The sequence below is a fragment of the Helianthus annuus genome, chromosome 11 (assembly GCF_002127325.2).
Source record: "Helianthus annuus cultivar XRQ/B chromosome 11, HanXRQr2.0-SUNRISE, whole genome shotgun sequence".
Taxonomy (NCBI): domain Eukaryota; kingdom Viridiplantae; phylum Streptophyta; class Magnoliopsida; order Asterales; family Asteraceae; genus Helianthus; species Helianthus annuus.
Window position 1 is genome coordinate 96,503,113 of NC_035443.2, and position 22,498 is coordinate 96,525,610.

The 22,498-nt window shown below is 42.5% G+C and overlaps 1 protein-coding gene across 1 annotated transcript; it reads left to right on the top strand.

The window, feature by feature from the left end:
• The first annotated feature begins 1,451 nt into the window (after positions 1 to 1,451).
• Positions 1,452 to 5,710, top strand: LOC110890374 (40S ribosomal protein S26). Its single transcript, XM_022137975.2, has 5 exons — positions 1,452 to 1,577; positions 1,644 to 1,736; positions 4,205 to 4,289; positions 4,384 to 4,517; positions 5,516 to 5,710. The coding sequence occupies exons 1-5, from the start codon at positions 1,575 to 1,577 to the stop codon at positions 5,579 to 5,581; spliced, it is 381 nt and encodes a 126-aa protein (XP_021993667.1). The 5' UTR covers positions 1,452 to 1,574; the 3' UTR covers positions 5,582 to 5,710.
• The last annotated feature ends 16,788 nt before the right edge of the window (positions 5,711 to 22,498 follow it).

Below are 22,498 nucleotides of genomic sequence, written 5' to 3' on the forward strand. Positions count from 1 at the left end.
AAGATGCGAAGACTCGACACTGAAGACTCCGTCAACATCCGAGGGGGAGTTTGTTGGTGCATCCGTCTGTCAACTTCGTCTTGTATCGAGTCTTGTATAGAACTAGTTAGATCAGGGCACGAAAAACAAGAAAGTGAATTAGTGAAGTTTCCGCTTGAAATGACATTTAGACATTTCAAGCGAAATCACAAAGTTCTAATTTCGCTTGAGTCTAGCTGACTGATTTCGCTTGAGTGGTCACATGTTAATTCCGCTTCAAATGTGTTCAAGCGGAATCAGAACCTCTATATATAGGGTAGTTTGGAGCGAAATCAGTAGTAATTCTTCCGGTTTTGCAACGAAGTGCTTCCGAAGTGTCGACTCGCTGTAAAAGTCATTTTTATCAATAGAATCGATAGTTTAAAGTGACAATATTGCTGAATTGACCTTAGTTTGTTTGTTTCCGCCGTTCAAACTAAGCAAAACTCTTCTGATCGACTCGTTCGGGTACGAAAATGATCCTGCAAACCAAAACTAGTATTAAGCACCCGCCGCGTTGCGGCAGGGGCCTATAATTTTGCTAAACAACATCAATGTCACACCACCGCAATCACCACCAACACTGAATTTGCGGCGTGTTAATGCTAAGAAATTAGATCATAGCGTAAAACAAAGAAGACAATAACTAAGTCGATCTAGGACCTGCATATTTTGACGAACCTGTAAAACGGGAAAAAATAGACAACGTAAAAACACTGAACAACACACGCACGTTGCGTCGTGTTAACTCACAAAACTTAGAACGAAGCGTAAAACGAAACGTAAAAACGTTGAACCACACACGCACGTTGTGCCGTGCGAACTGCAAAATCTAGAACGAAGCGTAAAGTGAAAAAATTAGCGAAAGATGAAATGTATATGGGACCAAAGTTGAAAATAAAAAAGTTATGAGGTTAAATTTGAAAATATGAAAAGTTTTGGGTTAAAAGTAGAAATTAAAATAGTTTTGGATTATAAGTAATTTTTATTTGGACTAAAACTAAAAAATCCAATTTTTTTTTGAAAGACTCCTAGATGCATATATGAGTTGCTAGTTTATGGTATTTAAATTAAATTAAATGTGCATCTCTGGTACTCAATAAGGCTATAGGGTGTGGGGATCATGGTTGGGACATGATTTGCCACCTAGGAACATGAATGGAAGGCTACACAACCCCCTTGATTGATCCATCATGGTTTGCATGAATTAAACCATGGCAACCATGATCCTCCTTTCCATTTTTCAACAAATCATTTCCTTTTTGTTTAGACAAAGATAATAAATAAGGGGCTAATGGTTTGGGTCATGACCATACCCTTAGGGTAGTGGTTTTGGATGGTGGATTAAAGATGAGTTACATAACACTAACATGGAGGGTCATGATGGTTATGAGTGTCATGACCACACCCTATAGCCTAACATATTGGAATGGGCCATCGTGACAATTAGTAAAGCCCAGTTTAGAAACCAAGCCCATGACCTACACACTAAAACACCAAAATCACACTCCATTTGCAGAAACCCTAGATTCAGCAGCAGCACAGAACTTCACAAAATGGTTCGTTGATTGATGATTCCTCTGACTTGTGATTGAATTCATATTATCTGATTTGTTTGATTGCAGACGTTCAAGCGAAGAAATGGCGGACGGAACAAGCACGGGCGTGGTCACGTCAAGTTCATTCGCTGTTCGAATTGTGGAAAATGTTGCCCCAAGGTATCCGATTTGCTCTGTTTTTGCCTCATTTGTAGGATTGGTTTTTAGATCTGTGAAATGTATGTTGGTGATTGATTTGTTAGAGGGATCTGTTTAGTGTTTTTTTTTTTTTTTTTTTTTTTTGGGATAAAGGGAATAGCCCGGCAAATGTATAACAAACCCAATATTACATCATCAAAGGGGCTACCCCGTATCATCCCGAAACAGACTTTGGGGACCAAAAGTAAGAAGTCATCCAGCCCTGTCTCGGGTTACAAAAGAACCTAACACTACAAGTATCTATGCTAACAATACGACACAGCCATATTTGGTAACAAAAGCTACATGTACGCCTAATACTATAGCGATACCAATGATAATTCACAATCCATGGAGACTTGATTTTCCACGTAACAGAGTTGAGACTACGTCCTTTTGTGGATCCAAAAAACAGCTGCATGGGGCATTCCATAGGATCATAAGGCCCTTCGAGACGTATAGACTAGCAACCCAAAACTGGGCCTTCAAGGAGCTGCAATTAAGCAAATTTTGGGCCTTCACTCGTTGCTTAACAACCCAAAGCTGGGCCTTCCAGAACAGAATAGTCCTACATGTACTATTAAGCCTCTGGTATATCCAGCTTGTACGCCCGAGATAAGTCTGAACCGCCTGATTAGAGGCCCCATACATCAGCAACCAGCTCATCCGAGAATAACAAACCCGGAAGCCCAACTCTGAGAGATTAGTAGCAAACCAGCAGACCCAGGCGTACCACAACCGAGGATAACAAATCCAGTGACCCAATTCGGAAACACCAAGAGAGCAACAGCAAAGCCGGAACCAAAACATGGGGGCCAAGGTTTAAAAAAACGGAAACGAGTTTCGAGGCGTTTTCACTTCGCCTCACGAGGCGTAAGCCTTGAGGCGAACCGAGGCGTAAGCCCGAGGCGGAATTAAAAAATAAATATAAATATTATATATCTTATAAAAATAGTAATACTAACTAAATTCATCATCAAATTCATCAAAATAATAAAAAAACACACATAAAAAAGACATAAATTGCTTGAAATTGACACAAAAACGCAAAAACATCAAAAACAAATATCTAAAACCCCTGAGGCGCAGCCTTTTTAGCGCCTCAGCCCCTCTGAGGCGCACAAACAGTAGAAACCCCCTGAGGCGCGCCTCAGAATCGTTTTTTGGCCGTTTCGCCTTGAGGCGCGCCTCGAGGCGCACGCCTCAACCGTTTTTTTAAACCATGATGGGGGCGAGACACGGAAATGGAGCACGGAGGCCACAGACCTGGAATAAGAGAATCTGGATAAATAGACAGACAACATTGCAGCCTGAACCGTTGACTTTGCAGATCCTCATAATACCATCAGCTGTTTTTACCATGATACCCCTGCACATATTGATTAAATTCTGCATTATAACACTTTGCCACAGATGCCTGCTACAATATCTTTTCCAACCATGATGTATCCAGCTCTCGTAGGACCAAGATTTGTGAATATACCACCTCTCAAGAGCCAAAAACATCATATTACGGGACAACCACACATACACCAGCCACTGACTACGGGCATAAAAGGAGTTCCAGCAGTTGATCCAAGCACAGTAAAGAATAACCAGCCTGAACCCAAACACCTTAAGTGATCCCCAGCCCCATAAAAAATCCCAGGAAGAGAATACAATCCAGCCCAGACCTGGTTCCCTTTGATCTGCATGTTTTGTGTTTTTAGGTTAGATGTTATTGAAGTTTTTGTATCTGCTGACTGAGAGTGGTTTATGATAATGTTGTATTGTGCAATTATGAATTATTATGTTAGTTGTTATATACTACATTCATTCTAGAGACTAATGTTTTATAAATCGATTTACACCAACCGGTTGAATTGGTTACCAGGGACATTACCCCGATAGAGCCTGGTCTAATTCGGTACCGGTTTAGTATTCAATTACTGGACAATCCGCTATTACTGGTGCCGGTTTATACTCATGTTTAATTTTTGAGTTTTAAATTTTCCATTGGTAACTTCAACTTCTTTTTTTTGTATCGTTGAAGTTGTATTTTTATGGAATTATAGGGTTGACCGGTTGAACCGCCCAGTACAACTGGTTGTGCCGCTTTTGAGCCGGACCCGGTATGGTATAAAAACCGGTTTAAACGTTTCTTGAGACTTGATCTTCAATTTTAAATTTATTATACCAATTGACTTTAAACTTGGAGATTATAAACTCTTTTTATGTTACGAACAAACACTGAAAGTGAGTCTTTGCTGATTGGCTATTTTATTGCACAAAGGTCCTTAGTGTATTATTTTAAGCTATCAATATAATGTTAGTTAAAACAAGCGATCAGTTTTGGTTCTAAAAGTTGAGGCGACTATGCACAAGCAAATAAGCTTTGTTTACATCCAAAAGTTACGTTTTTTTCATCTGTATTTGTCTCTTGTTAACGACCACTGTTACCGATTGTTCAGGATAAGGCAATTAAGAGATTTAACGTGAGGAACATAGTGGAACAAGCTGCTGTTAGGGATGTTCAAGAAGCTTGTGCTTTTGATCGTAAGTTTTACTCGTGTATTTTAAGTAGTATAGACTGCTTTATATAAGATTTTTTTTTTTGTGATTAAAATGTGTTTTTTTCCCATTGCTTTAGAGTACACACTTCCAAAGTTGTATTTGAAAGTGCAATACTGCGTTTCTTGTGCAATTCACTCAAAAGTTGTTAGGGTTCGCTCACGGACTGATAGAAGGAACCGTGAGCCTCCAAAGCGTTTCACTCGCCCAAGGGTATGTTTGTTTTCTATTTATTAAGGTCTGTTTATATATTTTTAATGGTTTGTTGCATTGAACAATATTTTACGAAATTATTCATTTATATTAAATAATTTTGATAAAAAGACGGTTATCATTTTTAAAAATAAATAAATAAAAAAGGGTTATAAGACCCGTTTGGTTTACATGGGTCTGTTTCATCTTCAAAACTACCAGTCAGATCGTTAAATGTGGTAAATGATAAGTTTTACTAAAAAGCTGTATAATCTTAATAATTTTTAAAGATGTATTTTATGTAACAAGAATAATATTTAGTAATTTGTTTTAATATCCAAAGTAAATGTGGTAAATGATCAATTTGACTAAAAAGCTGTATAATTTAACACAGTAAAGTAATCTGAATTCAAGCCATACAGGTTTGGAGTTCTTGATTTACTAAACTTGTGCCTAAATTTTATGTGATAAGAACAACACGAATCAGCCTGCAATATTTAGGATAAATCATGTCTTCCATTGCATAAAACATGCATCTACACAAAATTTCAATCACCAATTTTTAATCGCGCGCTTTGTAGTGTATCGCCCGTATCTCGCAATCTGTTGATTAGCGACTTCGTAGCGTGAACTTAGCAGGATTTTCGGGTTTTTCCATGTTTTATTGTTTAAATCTAAATAGCGGGGTTTTAGGCTTTTTTACTGCTCTAACATAACCTACATAATATAGAATTGCGAATCTAGATGAAATATACAGCGTATTTTGATACAAATATTCATAAACATGATCAAGCACCCGATGTTTCATCACTATCGCTACATAGCGTATGATTAGCTTGTCGCTATTGACAACTATGTATTATTTCGCTAATTTGTGTTTTTATATATAAAGTGGAAAACTGTAATTTAATTGTTAATGCAAGATTCTTGGTTTCTTTGATTTTGATACATTTTTAAACAAGGTTTATGCCTGGTTTTCACTCCGGCAAATGAGTACTCGTTCTTTTTAATTGTTTCAGGATGATGCTCCTAAAGCACCCCGTGCTGCTGGTGGTGCTGCTGGCCCTCCGCCTGTTCGTGTTTAAGTTATATCATGTTTTTAAGTACTCTCACTCTGAATCTTGTATCAGATTCTTCTTGTTTAAAATTACTGCCCAGAATAATTTGGGACGTTTATTTAAATTTTTTTTAACTAAGATTTCTTGCTTTTATTAGTTGGAATTTTATTCCTTTAGTGATTTCCTAATGATTTACCGGTGTATTACATTTTTGTTAACACATGTAATTAACCAAAAAAACAACGCTAGGTGCTATTATGAACTTGCTAATTTAGGCTGCAAACTAAAAATATAAATGGATTTGGGTTAATGATTTTGAGGCTGATTTCTCTTTTAAAACCATCAGATTCGAGCTGGCGTGACCAAAGAGTGGCGATGTTTTCATTTAAAACAATTGGGCCACTCTGAAGTCAAACTAATTGGCTTGCAGAGTGAACCTGGTAGAGGTGCAAACAAACCCAAACTCGGGTTTTCTAGTTTTTAATCTTGAACCCGACCCTACCCGTAAGTAGAGGTCTACAAAAAAACCGGTTTTAGAACCGAAACCGGTTTTTCATAACCGGTTTTAGAACCGAACCGAATCGCCGGATGTAGACCGGTTAGGGATATTTATCTTCGAAACCGGTTTTAAAACCGAAACTGGTTATAAAACCCGGTTTAAACCGGTAAAAAACCGTTTTTTTTTTTTTGGAATAAACCGGTTAAAAACCGACCCTAACCAGTTGGACCGGTTATTGTTTTGAGTAAAAAAGACCGGTTAGTAATCGAAACCGGTTATAAAAAAACCAGTTTTTGTTTTTGATGAAAAAACCGGTTCTGTTAATAATCGGAACCGGTTTGTGAAAAAAAAAAACCGATTTGTACACCTCTACCTAGGGACAAGGTATGCATATTCTGCTCAATACCCGAACCTAAACCTGGGTTTTTTTCGTACCCGTTTATACCCGGGTTTTCGTAATACATGGACCCTTGTCTACAACAGCTTTTTTTGAACGTTTAGAGCTTGTGTGAGGCCTTTTAAGGCAGATTTTAAGGCATACAATATGTATAAATAAAGGTTTTCATCATATTTATATGTTTTATGTCAATAAAATGAATCGAAAAACCGATCTATATCTGAACACCGCACCATACCCGACTAATAACCAAACCATACACGACAAATACCCGTACCCTACCCGAACCCGGAAATAGGGTATTCTAATACCCAGGTATTGAAAACCCGAACCCTACCGTGTGAGTGCATAATGTCTGCAGCCTACGTGTCGTGTCGTGTTTAATTATATAGATTAGTGTGCAAAAGTGTCGGGATTGTCATGTAAAGCCCCTTCGCACGAAGGAGTCCTTCGTATGAAGGGAGCTAGTCCCACTCGCACGAGAGTGCACTTCGTCCCTAGGTTGCTTCGCACGAAGGATGTTCGGTATAAATAGGTGACTGAGTGTTCTCATTTGTAACTTTGGCATATAAGAAGCAAAGCTCTGCCAAATTGGTTTCTTGGATCTATAATTGCTTTCAATCAATGAAACCAGTGTTTATATGTGTTTATATGTGATTTCTTGTGTGTGGCATCATTCCTAACGGATTCCGCACATTACGGAGTGCTTATTTGAATCAGCCGGAGCGTTTTCAGGAGCTAAATGGTCCTCACAAGTGATATCAGAGCTCGGAGGCCGATTTCAACGACTAGCAACACAAGATTTCAGCAGATTTCATCAAATTGAAGAATTTTTCACATCTCTTTTCTACTCATCTTTCTTTTTTATCAAATTCAGGACGAATTCATGAACAAATTTGGCCTAATTTTGGACATATTGTGTGAAATACACTAATGATAAACCCTTGAACAAATTAGACCAAAATACAATCAGAATCATCGAAAAATTGTGAAAAAAAATGTCAAAATACGTAACTTGATCTTTGAGCAAAGGGACCATTCGCACAAAGGGAACTCTCCATTTGCACGAAGAGCACTTCCCCTTCGCGCGAAGAGCCTGAAGAAAAACTGACCTTCACGGTAGTATCCAACGAGGACTTCAACACTGGACGATCCGAACAGCTTAACTGCAAAACAGAACACCGTTAGGACTCGTTACAGAAATGGGGTTATTCCTGTAACCACCCTCCGGCGTGAGAATAAGTCTCGGTTTTGGGAGTAAATGAATATATGTATGGAAAAGAGTTGTGCGAGAGTAAGATGATCAATACCTTTGACGTTTACCCCTATTTATAGTTTAACCATTAGGGTTTCCCTTAACTTAGGAAGAACTCCGATAAGTTAGGGATTTGCATAATCTTCCCAAAAGGTTGGAGATTTGGTTGCATGACCTATCCATGCAAGACGGAATATTCTAGAATAAATGTTTATGATTATTTATTTATAATAAAATAATAGGTAATGACCGGGTCGGGTTAGCCGATTCAGGTCATACCTCGTCATGTCCCCCCAGTCCGAAGTTATGAAATGAAATTCATGAGATCGGACTAAAAGAAGGAAAAGTTAGTATACCCTGTTTAGGGCAAATTGTATCGAGTAAAGTGCCGTTATGTGTTATGAGAAAATGGCGGCGATGGGATAGGACGTGACAGTTAAGTCATCATTGGGATGACAACTGTATTTACCCTGCTCGGACGCGTATTTCCATCCGTTCGTCTTTTTGAATTTGAAAAGTTACCTTCGTGTATAAATAGTACCCCTGTTTGTGAGGTTCGAATTCCATTTCCATTCCCTCACAACTCTTTCTTTCACTTCCCTATTTCGAACAAATGGCCTCTAAGGCCGGTGAATCTTCTTCCTTTGCCTCAGCCGGCTCTGATGCCCTGTTCTGCAAGTGGGGAGTTGTGTCTTACAACAACCTTGTGCAAGATTATGGTTTCAGGGCTGAGTGGAATCCCATGTTACCATCGAGAACGGACACATCATTTCCGTTGAAGGAGGGCAAAATCACGTTGTTTAGTGATTTCTTCAAATTTTGCAATTTCCGACTGCCCGTTACCAAGTTTTTCAAATTGGTACTTGACCATTACCGTATTCACATTTCCCAACTGCATCCACTATGATTAGTGAAACTTCGACAGTTCGAATTTGCTTGTGCAGCCCTAGGGCACATTCCGGAACTTATTGTGTTTAGGGATTTCTTTGTTCTTGTGTGGAAATCCCCCTTTTTCACCTTCGACCGGAGAGATACCGATGTGTCTTGTCTGAGGGATATTCCTACCAGTTCGAAGGACAAGGATTGGAAAAAGAAATTTTTCTATATTGATGCCTGTGTGATTCCTGGCGAGATGCACTGGAGAGAAAAGGGACCAAAAGACAAGGTGAGGGACGATGGTCCTTTTGAAGATGCGTATATGTCTAACGCCCTGTATACAAGGTTGTGTGGTCGCCCTTTCGAGTGCACAGTAATCCCAGATGGGGCCCTGGTAATGGCGGGGATGAGTTTGATGTGGCGCGACATCAAGCAGTATCCTTCCTTTCGAAGGGATGATGAAGGTATGCATGTTTTTTGCTGGTCCTGTATGCTACCATTTTGAAAATAACATGTATGTACATTTCAGGGGAATGGAGCTTGTTTGACTTTGTTGACCCTCCGCGGCAACTTGCGTTGAGGGCCGCGGACCGCGTGCTCGACGAACAAGAGCCAGATGTGTTGAGACTGCATCTGGAGCAGTTTTTGTTACCCGCCTTGCCGGCGGATCCCGCTGCCTACGTATCTCCCCTTTCTCTCAGCGCGGGTAGTGGTGTTGCCGCCCTAGAGAAGAGACCCACCCAGATAAAGGTTACCGGGAGGAAATACATGGCAGCTGGTGCGGCCAAGTCTTCCGCTGGTGGGACAACGTTCACTAGGGGTGATATCTCTACTACCGTTGCAATGACAAGCCCCACTCATGTGTCAAAAAAACGGAAAACATTTGTTGCTCCTACTCTGACCGCGTTCGAGGCTGTGCAAGCCGCCTATGCCCTGCCGCTTGGTATGTACTCTTTGTCTTCGAATGTTATTATGAATTATGAGCTTCGTGTTACTGAAGCTTGTTTTTGATACAGGTACTACTAGCGGGGCTCAAACTGAAAATGTGACACCTACCCCTTTGTCATCTGTAGGGGTAGTGATTCCCATTGCTGGCGGCAGCAGCCTTACAGAGCTTATACCTCAGGCCAGCGTTACCGCCGCCGTTAGCTGTGCCATGCGGCCGCCTGCGCTTACCACCGCTGTGACTGTAACAGCTAGTCCCGTTTCCACGCCACTGACTTCCAGTGTTGCTCCTTCCTCTTTGTTTGATTCTCCATTGAGTATATTTTCTGCTACCGAGAAAGAAATGCCTGCCGTATCCCTTGCTCACGAGGCAACTAGTGCTGGAGATCACGCTGCTGGCGATACTGGGTGGTCCAGCAGTGGCATTGCTGATGATGGGGCCCGCCTGGGTGATGACCTTTATTTGCCTACCATCAACTGGGATCCCAACACTCGGGATAAACGCTACCAGCCCCAGTGGAAAATTGCGGAGTCTTCTAGGTTGATCTTTCCCAAGTGGTTCAGCATTGGGTTGAGCGGGCTTACCCCCCGGCTGAAGCGGCGTATGTTGAAGGTCTGAACAACGAGAATTTGATGAACTCCGCGATTGTGGATTCTGTTAGTCAGCCCCGACGGCTTTTAGAGATCCGGCGTAGGTGGATGCATGACAACAATGAACTCTACCGAGCGCGGGCCGTTATTAAAGAACTCAAAGATGAGAAGTACCGCTTGGAGAGTCAGCTTCAAGCCGCTGGGTTAAGGGAGAGCCGGTTTTTGTCAGAGAAAAACAAAGCTGAGGACGACTTGAAGAGGGTGACTGCCCACCTTGCTGAGGAGCGGCTCATATGGGTTCGCGATATAGCGGAGAAGGACCGGGTCCTTGTTCACGCTAAAAGCGTGCAGGAGGAGTTGGAGCGTAAAGCTGTTACTGAGGCCCAGCAGGTGAGATCTGAAATGTCTGCTCAAGTGGAAAAATTCCGAATTGACACTGACTTTGTGTCTCAGGTGCAGGAGCGCTATCAAGCTTTGACCGTTGAGGTGGAAGCTTTAAATGCTAAAGCCCAGGCGAAACAAACGAAATTGGAGGAACGGGAGGGGCAGCTTAGGGAAGTTCAACATCGTTGTGATTCCCTTCTTTCTGAAAGAAATGCACTTGCCCAATCCTCCGCCGCGCGCCTGAAGGAGGTGGAAAATGCCCTGGAGCAAGCAAACGCTGAAGTGGATAGCTTAACCAGTCAACTGGCTGCTTTGCGTGGTGACAGCAACTGGTTGATAACAAACGGATTAGTAGGGCTATTCGAATACCTTCACCAATCAGCGCCTTTTACAGCGCTGATAGATCGCCTCTCCGCTGCCGCGTATCAGTCTGGTTACCATGATGGTGTTTATAAAGGGTACTTTGACTGTCAGCAGTCGGAAAAGATTGCTCCTGATTTCCATGCGGAAAGGGGCAAATTTCAAGGTGACATGGCCGATGCACTGGAGGCAGCGTACAATGAGCCGTTGCCAGCGTATGCCAATCTGATGGACAAGGTGAATGAGGATGGCGTCAAGTCCCTGCGTTTGATGCTGGACCCCACGGAGGAGTCGGAGGAGGAATAAGTAATTTGTTTTGTTTATATATGCAACATTTGTAATGACACTATTTGACTTGGTTTTTGTGAAAATATCTGAATGGTTTGTCAGACATTTAATGCTAATGTCATGATTGATAACACCGCCATTCTTCTGAAATGTGGCGACTGTAATGATTATTTTCCATTAATGTTGCTATCGTCATCTGTGTTAAATACTATTAGCCCTCCTATAAATTGGGCTTCTTTTTTCCTAATTTGGTAATTTGAAAAGATGAGTCGGAAAAGTTATAGACAGAGACTTTCTGATATTTTCCGGCGCTTAGATTCCGCCGATGGTCTGGTTCAACTGCAAATTCCGGTATCGAGATCGATGATCCGGAAAAGAGGGTCACCTTCCAATGCTGTCCTGCCCCAGGTGAGCCGGTCATGCAAAAGTGTTATTTATGAGGATCCCTTGCCAGCTGACACGAATGTGGCATCACTGTCAGCTGATAATTTGATGAAGGTAGTCCCAGCTGATCATGTTCAACGTTGCCATTTGGTGTAGAACGTCGCCGTGGTGGCTGTTCCGTTAAGAATCCCGTCGGTGACCTAGGGATGGGAGCTCCACCAGTGGTTGGAGGGCATACTTATGACTTGGCCGTTGATCCTTGTTTGTTGGGCTGTACCAGTAAGGTGTTGCATACCCCTGCAGAGGTGATGGCAACCCGTTCCCAGGAGTAGGTATTAGAACATGTTCTTTTTTTGGGTTCCCCTTTGTTGGTCTTTAATGATGGGGACAAGTACTTGGTTTGTGTAAGATAGTTCGTATGTATGTATGACCAAAATACCTATCTTTTTGCAGCGGTTATTGTATCTATTACCAAGATACCCGCTCTTAGCGCTGTATGTATTGACCCTATGACTTATGTGTGAAAATATTTCGTGTTTAAGGGTACTTTTGTTGTTTACCGTTATATGCAGTAAAAACGCGATGGTAAATTTTTACTGTATGTTAAGTAATGAGGGAAAACAAAAGGAAATAACTTTTTATTAAACTCAAAACTTAAATGAAAAGATGCGAAATCGCTGTGGATGGATTACACTTGTTTGTCAGAAAAAGGAAGGTCTACTCTTGCTGTTAGGAGCAAGATATTACAGGTAACATTTTTTCAATTGAGCCATGTTCCAGCTGCGCGGCACGACGGTACCATCTAGCCTAGATAAGCGGTAGGCCCCTTTGCCCAGATCTTCTTGAATGACGTAGGGGCCCTTCCAGTTGGGTCCCAGTTTGCCTGAGAGTTCCGCCCTACTGGCTTCATTATCGCGCATGACGTAGTCGCCTTCTTTGAAAGTATGCTGTGCCATGCGTTTGTTGTAGTACTTTTCTAATGTCTTCTTGTATTTTGCTTCGTTGATGGCGGCAGCTTCACGCCTTTCTTCAAGTAAATCCAGGCCTTCCCTTAGTAGCCTATCATTATCATCGTCGGTGGTGAGGCGGCGTAGTGACGGCAATCCCGCTTCTGCGGGTATCATTGCTTCCGCGCCGTAGGTTAGGCTGAAGGGGTTTCATTATTGCTTGTCTTAGGCATTGTTCGATGTGCCCATAGGACATTTGGTAGTTCTTCCACCCAGGAGCTTCCCTCATAACCCAACCTTCTTTTTATGCCATCCAGCAAACTCCTATTCGCCCGCTCTACCTGGCCATTTGCCTGAGGATGCGCCACCGACGTGAAGATTTGCTGGATCTGGAGGTCGACGCACCATTCTTGTAGAACCTTGTCAGTGAACTGTGTTCCATTGTCGCTTACCAGGTACAGCGGTAATCCGAACCGACATACTATGTGTTCCCAAAGGAATTTTTTAGCATTTTGCCGTGATTTTAGCCAAAGGCTTGGTTTCCACCCACTTGGTAAAGTAATCAACCGCCACAATTAAGTATTTTAGCTTTCCGGGAGCTAGCGGGAATGGTCCAACGATATCCACTGCCCATTTTTGAAAAGGCCAGGCCGCGGTAAACGGGATTAAGTTGTTCTTAGGCCTGAGTGTTTGAGGGGAGAATTTCTGACAGCTATGGCACTTTCTCAGTTCTTGTACCGCGTCTTCGTGCATCCCGGGCCAATAGTACCCAGCGTTATGGATTTTAGCCGTTGTTCACTTCGTATTGCAGTACCTTCGTTTGTACTTTTTGAGCTTCGCCCCTAGCAGGGGGTAATTCCCCCCTAGTAAGGAATTTTAGCAATGGGGTGTACCAACAGGGTTCCTCTGCTGTAACGGCGGAGACGTCCCGGGGTTCAATTGAGGGCATCTACAATGTTTCAACCTCTACTTCTTTTTCCATACCCGAAGTGGCGAGCTTGCTCAAAGCATCAACTATTTGGTTTTTTCCTCTATGAACGTGGTTGAGTGTGACGTTATCGAAGGAAGCCATAAGCTCCTTTGTTTTTGCCAGGTACCTTGCCATTGATTCGTCTTTGGCTTCATATGTCTCATTGACTTGATTGTTAACCAATAAAGAATCAACGTACGCGTCTACTCGTGTGGCTCCAATAGATTGGGCCATTCTCAATCCTGCGAGTAGCGCTTCATATTCTGCTTCATTGTTGGAGCATTCGAAATCGAAACGTAAGGCGTAAATCAGTCTTATCCCATCTGGGCTTATCAACATTAGACCTGCTTCGGACCCTTTTCCACTAGATGATCCATCGGTGTAAAGTTTCCATGTTTGTCGTGCAGTACTGGACTCCGGGATGTCTCGTATAGCGGGGTCTACTATAGCTTCTCCATCGGGGATTTCGGCCAAGAAGTCGGCAATTACCTGCCCTTTGACTGCTGTTCGTTTTCGGTATTCGATATCCAAAGCTCCTAATTCAATCGCCCATTTGGCCAATCTTTCGGAGATTTCCGGTTTGTGCAAAATTTGTTGCAGCGGGTAATTCGTCAAGACCTGCACGCGGTGTGCTTGAAAATACCTTTGCAATCGCCGAGTAGCATGTACTAATGCTAGTACCAACTTTTCTAGGGTTGGATACCGCGTTTCTGTTCCCGCCAGTACCCGGCTGATGTAATATATAGGTGTTTGCTTCCCATCTCTTTCCACCATGAGTACCGCGCTTACCACATTATGGGTCGCTGCCAAATACATCTTAAGCACTTCGTTAGGGAATGGCGCTGTCAACATGGGTAATTTTTCGATGAAGCGTTTCATGTCTTGTAGGGCTTCTTCCGCTTCGCTGGTCCATTTGAAGTTCTTCTTGTTGAGGCAGTCTTTTAGTGTCTTTATGAATGGCAAATATCTTTCGGCATGTCTTGCTAAGAATCTGTTTATAGCCACCAAACGCCCGTTTAGCGCTTGCGCTTCTTTCAAAGTCCTGGGAGAGGGCATCCGCGTTATGGCGGCTACCTTTTTCGGGTTAGCTTTAAAGCCGTCCCGGGTGACTACCACGCCCAAGAACTTTCCTTCCTCTACCCCGAAAGAACATTTCTTGGGGTTGAGTTTGATATTGTACTCTCTGAGTCTTTGGAAAGTTTCTTCAATGTCTTCCAGCATTTGTTTTTCTTCCCTACTCTTGATCACTAGATCATCGACATATACTTCTAAATTTCTGCCGATTTGTGTCTCGAAAGCTTTATCCATGAGTCGCTGGTAAGTGGCCCCGGCGTTTCGTAAGCCGAAAGGCATCTTGGTGTAACAAAAGATGCCTACCGCAGTGTGGAACGCTGTTTTTTCTTCGTCTTCTTTGTACATCTTGATCTGGTGATACCCTTTATAGGCGTCTAAAAAGCACTTATACCTATAAGGGACCAGGGAGTCATCCTTGAAGTCTATCTCGGGCAGTGGGTACGCGTCTTTGGGGCATGCTTTGTTCAGGTCTTTGAAATCAATGCACATCCGCCATGTGCCGTTGGGTTTTTTCACCATCACAGGATTTGATATCCACGTATGATACTGTGTTTCTCTGAGGATTCCGGCTTCCACCAACTTTCGTACCTCTCTAACAACTGCTGCCTTTCGATCTGGAGCCATACTGCGCTTGCCCTGTGCAACCAGCTTAATGCCGGGGATTGTTGCTAGCTTGTGTTCCGCCTTATCGCGGGGTATTCCCGTTATGTCGGAATGCTCGAAAGCGAAAATGTCTACATTCCTTCTCAGCGGTTGTTTTAAATCGTTCCTGACCTCGGGAGAGAGGCTATCTCCTATTATAAACGTCTGATCCGGATGGCGTGTGCTCAATACCCATCTTTCCGGACCGATGGCCCCGGTAGGTCCTTGGCGACATCTTTTAGTGTTCAACACTTCCCCTAGTTTGTCACGAAACACTGTTGCAACACCCCGCGGGGTAAGAAACTTCATGAAACCGCGCGCTGTGGAGACTATGGCGTCCAGTTTTCCTAGAGTGAACCTTCCAATGATCACATTGTAGTATGACTTAGCGCGCACCACAAGGAATGTTAGGAGTATGGTCCTTTCTCGGGGCTCTTGTCCGAATGTGACCGGAAAGGTAATCTGACCGATAGGGTCCACCTTTTCCCCTGTGAAACCTTTAATGTGGGCGTGTACTGATTCGAGCAGCGTTTTGTCTTCTGGTTGCATTCTATTGAAACAGTGTTCATAGATAATATCTTCTGAGCTCCCGGCGTCTACCAGGATCCTTCTCATGTGATAATCTCCCACTGCAGCGGATATGATCAGAGCATCCGTAGTGAGGTGCAAATCTTCCACGCGAGGTTCGATGGTCATGGTTGCTAACATCCAAGGTTCGAGCGTGGAGAAACTCCGCTTTGCCCCTTTTCCCTTATCCGCATATACCATATTTAGCTCCCGCAGTCTTTTACCCGCCGCCTTGTCGCTTTCTTCCTTGACGGGGGACGGGCCCTGCTTGATGTCCCTCACTAGATGTGCCAGTTTACCCGCTTTTACGAAGTATTCAATCTGCTTTTTTAGCTGGAAGCAATCATTTGTATCATGACCGCTCCCTTTGTGGTACTCACAATATTTACTTGTGTCTTTGTTTGGGTTGTCTTTCAGCGGCTTTGGAGGATTGAACTTGAGGTTCTCTGAAGCTCGGATCTCTGCTGGTGTCTTGCTTAGGTTGGGGTAGTCGGACCGCGGTTTAGAGGATTCATTCCTTGAATAAGCGTTTCTGGATCTGTCATACCGCGAATCCGTCCTGTCACTCCTTTGGTATCGGTCTCCCCTACCCTTACCTTTAGAACCTCGTTGTTCTCTTTCTTCTTGGTTTTTCTGAGCCTCCTTTTTCCTGTTGGCCGCGTGACTGGCGGCCACGACCTTTTCTTGTATAACGTATATTTTAGCTATCATCAGTATTTCATCAATAGTGGGAGGTATGCCATCCCTTCCATGAAGTGTTCTTAATAACTCGTCGTCATTTACTCCTTGTAGAAAAGCTCCACACGCTAGATCGTTGTGACACCCGAGATTGCCAGGCTTTCCTTATTGAATCTAACGATGAAATTTTCCACCGTTTCATTGTCTCGCCGACGAATATGGAGGAGCTCATTTCGTTCTTTCTTATGTCTGTGCTGTTGGCTGAATTGCAAGGTGAACTTAGCCTCTAGATCTTCGAAACTGTCAATTTCCCTTGTGGGGAGACTGTCCCACCAAACGCGAGCCGCGCCTACCAGTGTTTGGACAAACATCTTGCACCAAAGAGGCATAGGCCAACAGGCTACTTCTCCCGCACTTTTAAATAGGTTGAGATGATCATCTGGATCGCCTAGCCCGTCATATTTGCCTACCGTCTGAGGCATCTTGGGCTTTTCCTTGATAGGAGCTTTCGCTATTCTTCTGGTGAATTTGGATTTGAAAGTAGTATCCACCGACTTATAGGGTCGGGTAAGCTCGTCTTCTTCCGCATTAATGGGTTGCACAGGTGGGGTTATCCCGCCCTGGCTAACACCCTGGGTGACAGGGAGTGAAATCAGAGTAATGTTTATTGTTGAGCTGGGGCCTCTTCCTGGAGAGAAACGAGGCCTAGACGTATTTCCTCTATCATGTACGGGTTCTGCCGAGGGAGGGGTTTGACTGTAAACAGGTTGAGATATCGGGAGAGACCACCAAGGCGGCATATATGCCGCGTATGGCGATTGTTGAGAATAGCCTTGTGGTCCTCCCTGGGGGGTATACGTTGGTGTATTGTATTGGGGTAAGTATCCGTATGGAGGAGCGAAGTAATACCCAGGAAAATAAGCCTGATTTCCTGGTGTAACTGGAGCGTTCATGATTCCCGCTGGCATGATCACAGGTTGATGTGGCGGCGTGGACAAGGCCGCTGTTAGCGCTGCTGAATACAGAGGTGGCATGGCGTAAGTAACTGAAGGTTGATAGTATTGGGGTGCGCCACCCTGCGATTTGACGGTGCTAGGGCTAGCTGATGTGATAACCGGCATAGTGCTATGATGTATAGTCTGTGCACTGGAGGTTGCGGCTGAGGCGAAAACGTTTACGCCTGTTGTGATTGGTCCGGCTGACTGGAGTTGTTAAGAAGTGTATGAAAATAAATCCGCTGCCGTCGTCCTAGAAGAGGCAGCGGTAGTACCAGCAAAATCTGGTGGGGGTCCCTCTGCTCCAAACTCCAAGTCGAGTGACCTGGTTACAATCGGTGAAACTGGCATGGAGATAGCGGGGCTTGTCTCTACCAATGGATTGCTAGTTAACATTGCCTGACTTGGTGTTGCTTCTATGTTCTGATCGCTTGCCATCGAGTTCGGTCTTGTTGTTGCTACTGATCTGGTCCCACGGATGGCGCCAATGAAGAAACACTGACCTTCACGGTAGTATCCAACGAGGACTTCAACACTGGACGATCCGAACAGCTTAACTGCAAAACAGAACACCGTTAGGACTCGTTACAGGAATGGGGTTATTCCTGTAACCACCCTCCAGCGTGAGAATAAGTCTCGATTTTGGGAGTAAAGGAATATATGTGTGGAAAAGAGTTGTGTGAGAGTAAGATGATCAAAACCTTTGACGTTTACCCCTATTTATAGTTTACCATTAGGGTTTCCCTTAACTTAGGAAGAGCTCCGATAAGTTAGGGATTTGCATAATCTTCCCAAAAGGTTGGAGATTTGGTTGCATGGCCTATCCATGCAAGACGGAATATTCTAGAATAAATGTTTATGATTATTTATTTATAATAAAATAATAGTGAATGACCGGGTCGGGTTAGCCGATTCGGGTCATATCTCGTCAGAGCCTAAATTTCATTTGTTTTTGAAATAGTACTATTTGCACAAGTGGCACTTACCACTCGCACGAAGGATCACTTCCCTTCGCACAAAAGTGTTATTTGGCCAAGTTTGACTTTTCAGGTACTTTTCACGAAGTTCAAGATTCTGACGATGGATTTTGAATTCTACAACACTTTTGCTACCTCATCAACAACGATGGCTCAAAGCTTGAATCTCGACAATGAACTCAGAACAAACGTTAAGCCTCCTAAACTAATGAGTATGGAAGAATACAACGTATGGCGTGAACGTTTCTGCAATTGGGCGCAAGCCAATTCGATGGAATGTTGGTTCTCTATTTTTGAAGAATATTCTGAACCACTGAATGAGAATGGTACAAAGAAGACACTATTGCAGTTCAATCCGCAAGAAAAGGATACCTTTATTCAAGAAAATAAAATGGTGAACTATTTCCAACAGTTAATAAAAGATGATATCTTTACATTGTTACAACATTCTGGTACCACACATTCAATCTGGATTGCTTTAAAGAATAAGTATGAAGGTGGGAAAGAAATGTTGAAGAGCAAGAGGGCATTACTTAAGAAAGAGTTCGACATTTTCAACTGTCTAAAAGGTGAACCTTTGAAACAACTTATCGAGAAGTATTGTCATCTGATTGTGTAGCTGAGAAGGTTTGGAATCGAGAAAGAAAGGGATGAATTGGTTGACAAAGTGATTGATGCACTTCCACAGGGAGGTGACTGGTCAACCTATGTCATGATCATTAAAAACAGTCGTGAGTACAAGACGAGTCTTAGCATGCTGATTGAAAAGCTAGAGGGGCATGAGTTGGAACAAAGGAAGATGGCTAAAATGCAAAGTGTAAATATCCAAAAAGACGTAAACTTGTACTACAGATGTAGTGTGCCATCAGTTGTTCAGAGCGCGAAGATACAAACAGTGTTCAGTGCTGATAATGCATCAGGGTCAACTCCAAACAGCTCATCTAGCAGCAGCGGGTTTTCTTCAGGATTCTCAAACTTTGAATCAAATCCTTCAACCCCAAACACTTAATCATCTCAAGCTTCCAATAATTACTCCAACCAGAACAATTCAAATCCTCACATAATATAGTGCAACATAGATGTAAACCTCTAGAATTCTCAGGGATTAAACGAGGTTGCAGCTAAACAACAAATTGTTTTTCTAGCGTCAGTCCTAAAATCGTATGAAAGTCTTGTTACGGGTAAGATAGAGAACCCGAACATGACAAAAGAGGACTACGACCAGATAGATCTTGAGGAGTTGGAATTAATTGATATAAAATGGTGCAAGGCAAATATTATTACGAGAGCTTAGAGATTTATTGAAATCACGGGTCAAAACTGTCACATTCCAAAAACGTCACAGCGGAACTACAAACGTGGCGGTGACGTAGATTGGTACCCATAACTATCTTAGTGGACGACGTAATAATAATTTTAGATATACCACTTAATTAAAGCATAAAGTTTAAAGATTAACGTTTAAACTTAACCACAACCACCACATAGTTGTTTGATCCTTATGGATCTTAGTACATTCGGTCTCAAATTAGTTTTAAAAGTTTGTCCAAAACATTATTTAATAACCATTGCATCAACTACCACAAGACATGCCAAAATTCCCGAAGCCGAACTCATGCACCTGAAGAACACGTAAAAATCAAGTGTCAACACAAAGGAAGGTGAGTTCACATATTCAATTTCGTAACAATTTGTTTAAGGAAAACTTTCTTACTATAGATTTTTAATGGTAAAACATCCATATAGAGTTAAGAAAGCAAATTTTATTTCCTTTATAAAACTCTGAGGGTTAACCATCATGAGCGGTTTATAGAAAGCCTCCGATAGATCATTTTCCCAAGGTTTATGTATTAAATTTAAATCTAATCGTTCAGATTCGTAAGTTTGCAAGACATTACGAGCTATATAGCAACAATGAGGTTTTAATCAAGCCAGACACAACTTAGAGAATATAAATTCATTGCTTAAATGACACGGAGTAACCAGTCACGACGTGTGACAACTTGTACTTTCAACTGTCGTTCTATGTATTGGTCCTTGCATACTTAGTTTTATGAAGTAAAATACATGTACATGTTTAATTATGCTTGATTGTTTTAAGTGGTAAATGTTAAATGTCATGTTTTATGATACTTAGTCTTGTGGGCCGAACCCCCTTTCCTTCTCTACTCGTTCTCGGCCCAATCCAAACGAAGCCTGTGGAAGCCCGGCTCACTTGTTGAGCGCATACACATACACGGTTTATGTGTATGGCTCTCATGATCTCACAAAACACAAAACTTACCAAAACCCTAATCTCTCTACTCTCTCAATCGAAACTGAAGGCAGCCCTCTCTCTCGAAGCCCCTAGTTCCTTCGAAGCTGTCTTTGGATCGCAGCCTCATCTCTCTCTCGTTCTAATACTATTGTGCATACATAACTCTCGGTTAGTATCTAGTTTGGTTTCGGTTTGTGTTCCTTGTTTATCTTCAGCCATGTGTATTCGTATATGATATGCTCATGATAATGAATCGTATAGTTACGTGGATCTGATTTGAATGTATGTGTCGGGATCGCATGAAGGTTTTTGATAACTAGGGTTGCATGAACTTAGGGTTCGACGTGAAACTATGTATGCATGATTTAAGGGTAATGAATATGAGTTGATATGTATGAGTAGTTTGATCCGATTTGATTTGAATGATAAACTAGGATTAATTGTTGTTTTTGCCAATTTGGTTTGAAGATTGTTTAGGTTACGAATCTTAGGGTTTTCAATGATTAGTTGATGATTGGTCCTGCTAATGACTAGTTTTATGATTAGGGTCCATGCAAAATCGGTGATGCTAATGTGATTGTATTGGTTTTGATAAATGACTACAAATTAGGGTTGTATGAATGTGAGTAGTTGTGATAAATGTTGCTGATTAACTGTTGATATTTGATCTGATTGAAACTGCCAAATTTGCTAACTGATGTTACGAAAATTAAGAACACACAAAAAGGAAATCAGTTACATCCTCCAGGTCTCGACTGAGGTTGCGAGTCGGAATCCTTTGGTTTCGACTCGAGACCACACTTTCACAAAGACAAGAGGACTTGAGACCATGGTTGCGGATCCGGTTTCGACTCGAGACCTCATGGTCTCGACTTGCATGCATGACCCGAAATCTCCCTAGTCTCGACTCGAGACCGTTGGATCACCACTCGAGACCGCATGATCTCGACTCGAGATCTCTAGTCTCGACCCGAGACCTCATGGTCTCGACACCTAACCTAACTGGGCCGCACTTAAATGGAACACGCACACTATCACAGGCCCATGCTCTTAGGCCGCACACCTGGGCTTTAAACGTGCAATTGTATGTTACTGTTAACTGCCATGCTATACGTGCTATGTCTTGAACCGAGATTGTATGCAATGTGTTAGGATATGTGTAGAACTATGTGCTTACTGTTTGAATACGAACCTGACTTGTATGGTAACCATAATAGGACGTGGTTAACCACATTAGCTCAAGTACTTTTTTCTGCCGAGCTAATCTAAGGTGAGTTCACACTTTTCTTAAAAGCATGTGATTCCCGGTGGTTTGGGAATGGGTTAAACAACAACTATCCCCCTTAGGTGGGATGCAACCTGCGTATTCTCCTTGGGTAGAATACGTACTACCGTCCTCCTGGTGAAGGACGACAACCGTTATAATATATGTCTTAAGCATACTAGACAACAACTCTATCTTAAAGTCCCCACTCATTTTTATACCGACTTAATCACCGGGCCAATGGCGAACGGGTTATTAGTTAAATAGCGCTATTAGGTTTGACAAGCCTCACACCGTGCCGCAGAGGACGGGAGTGGACTAATATACTTGGGCACTTAGTCAATTGTTAGTGCATGCATCTGTCGACTTCGTCTTGTATCGAGTCTTAGACTAGATAGATTAGATCAGGGCACGTTGTACAAGAAATAGGAAGTTTTAGTGTTAAAAGTGGTGATTCCGCTTGAACTTACTGATTCTGCTTGAATTGACATTGATCAGTTTCAAGCGAAATCACATTTATATGATTCCGCTTGAAATGAATCATGTCACTTCAAGCGGAACCTCTGCCCTATATATAGTTGTTTAAGCGTAATC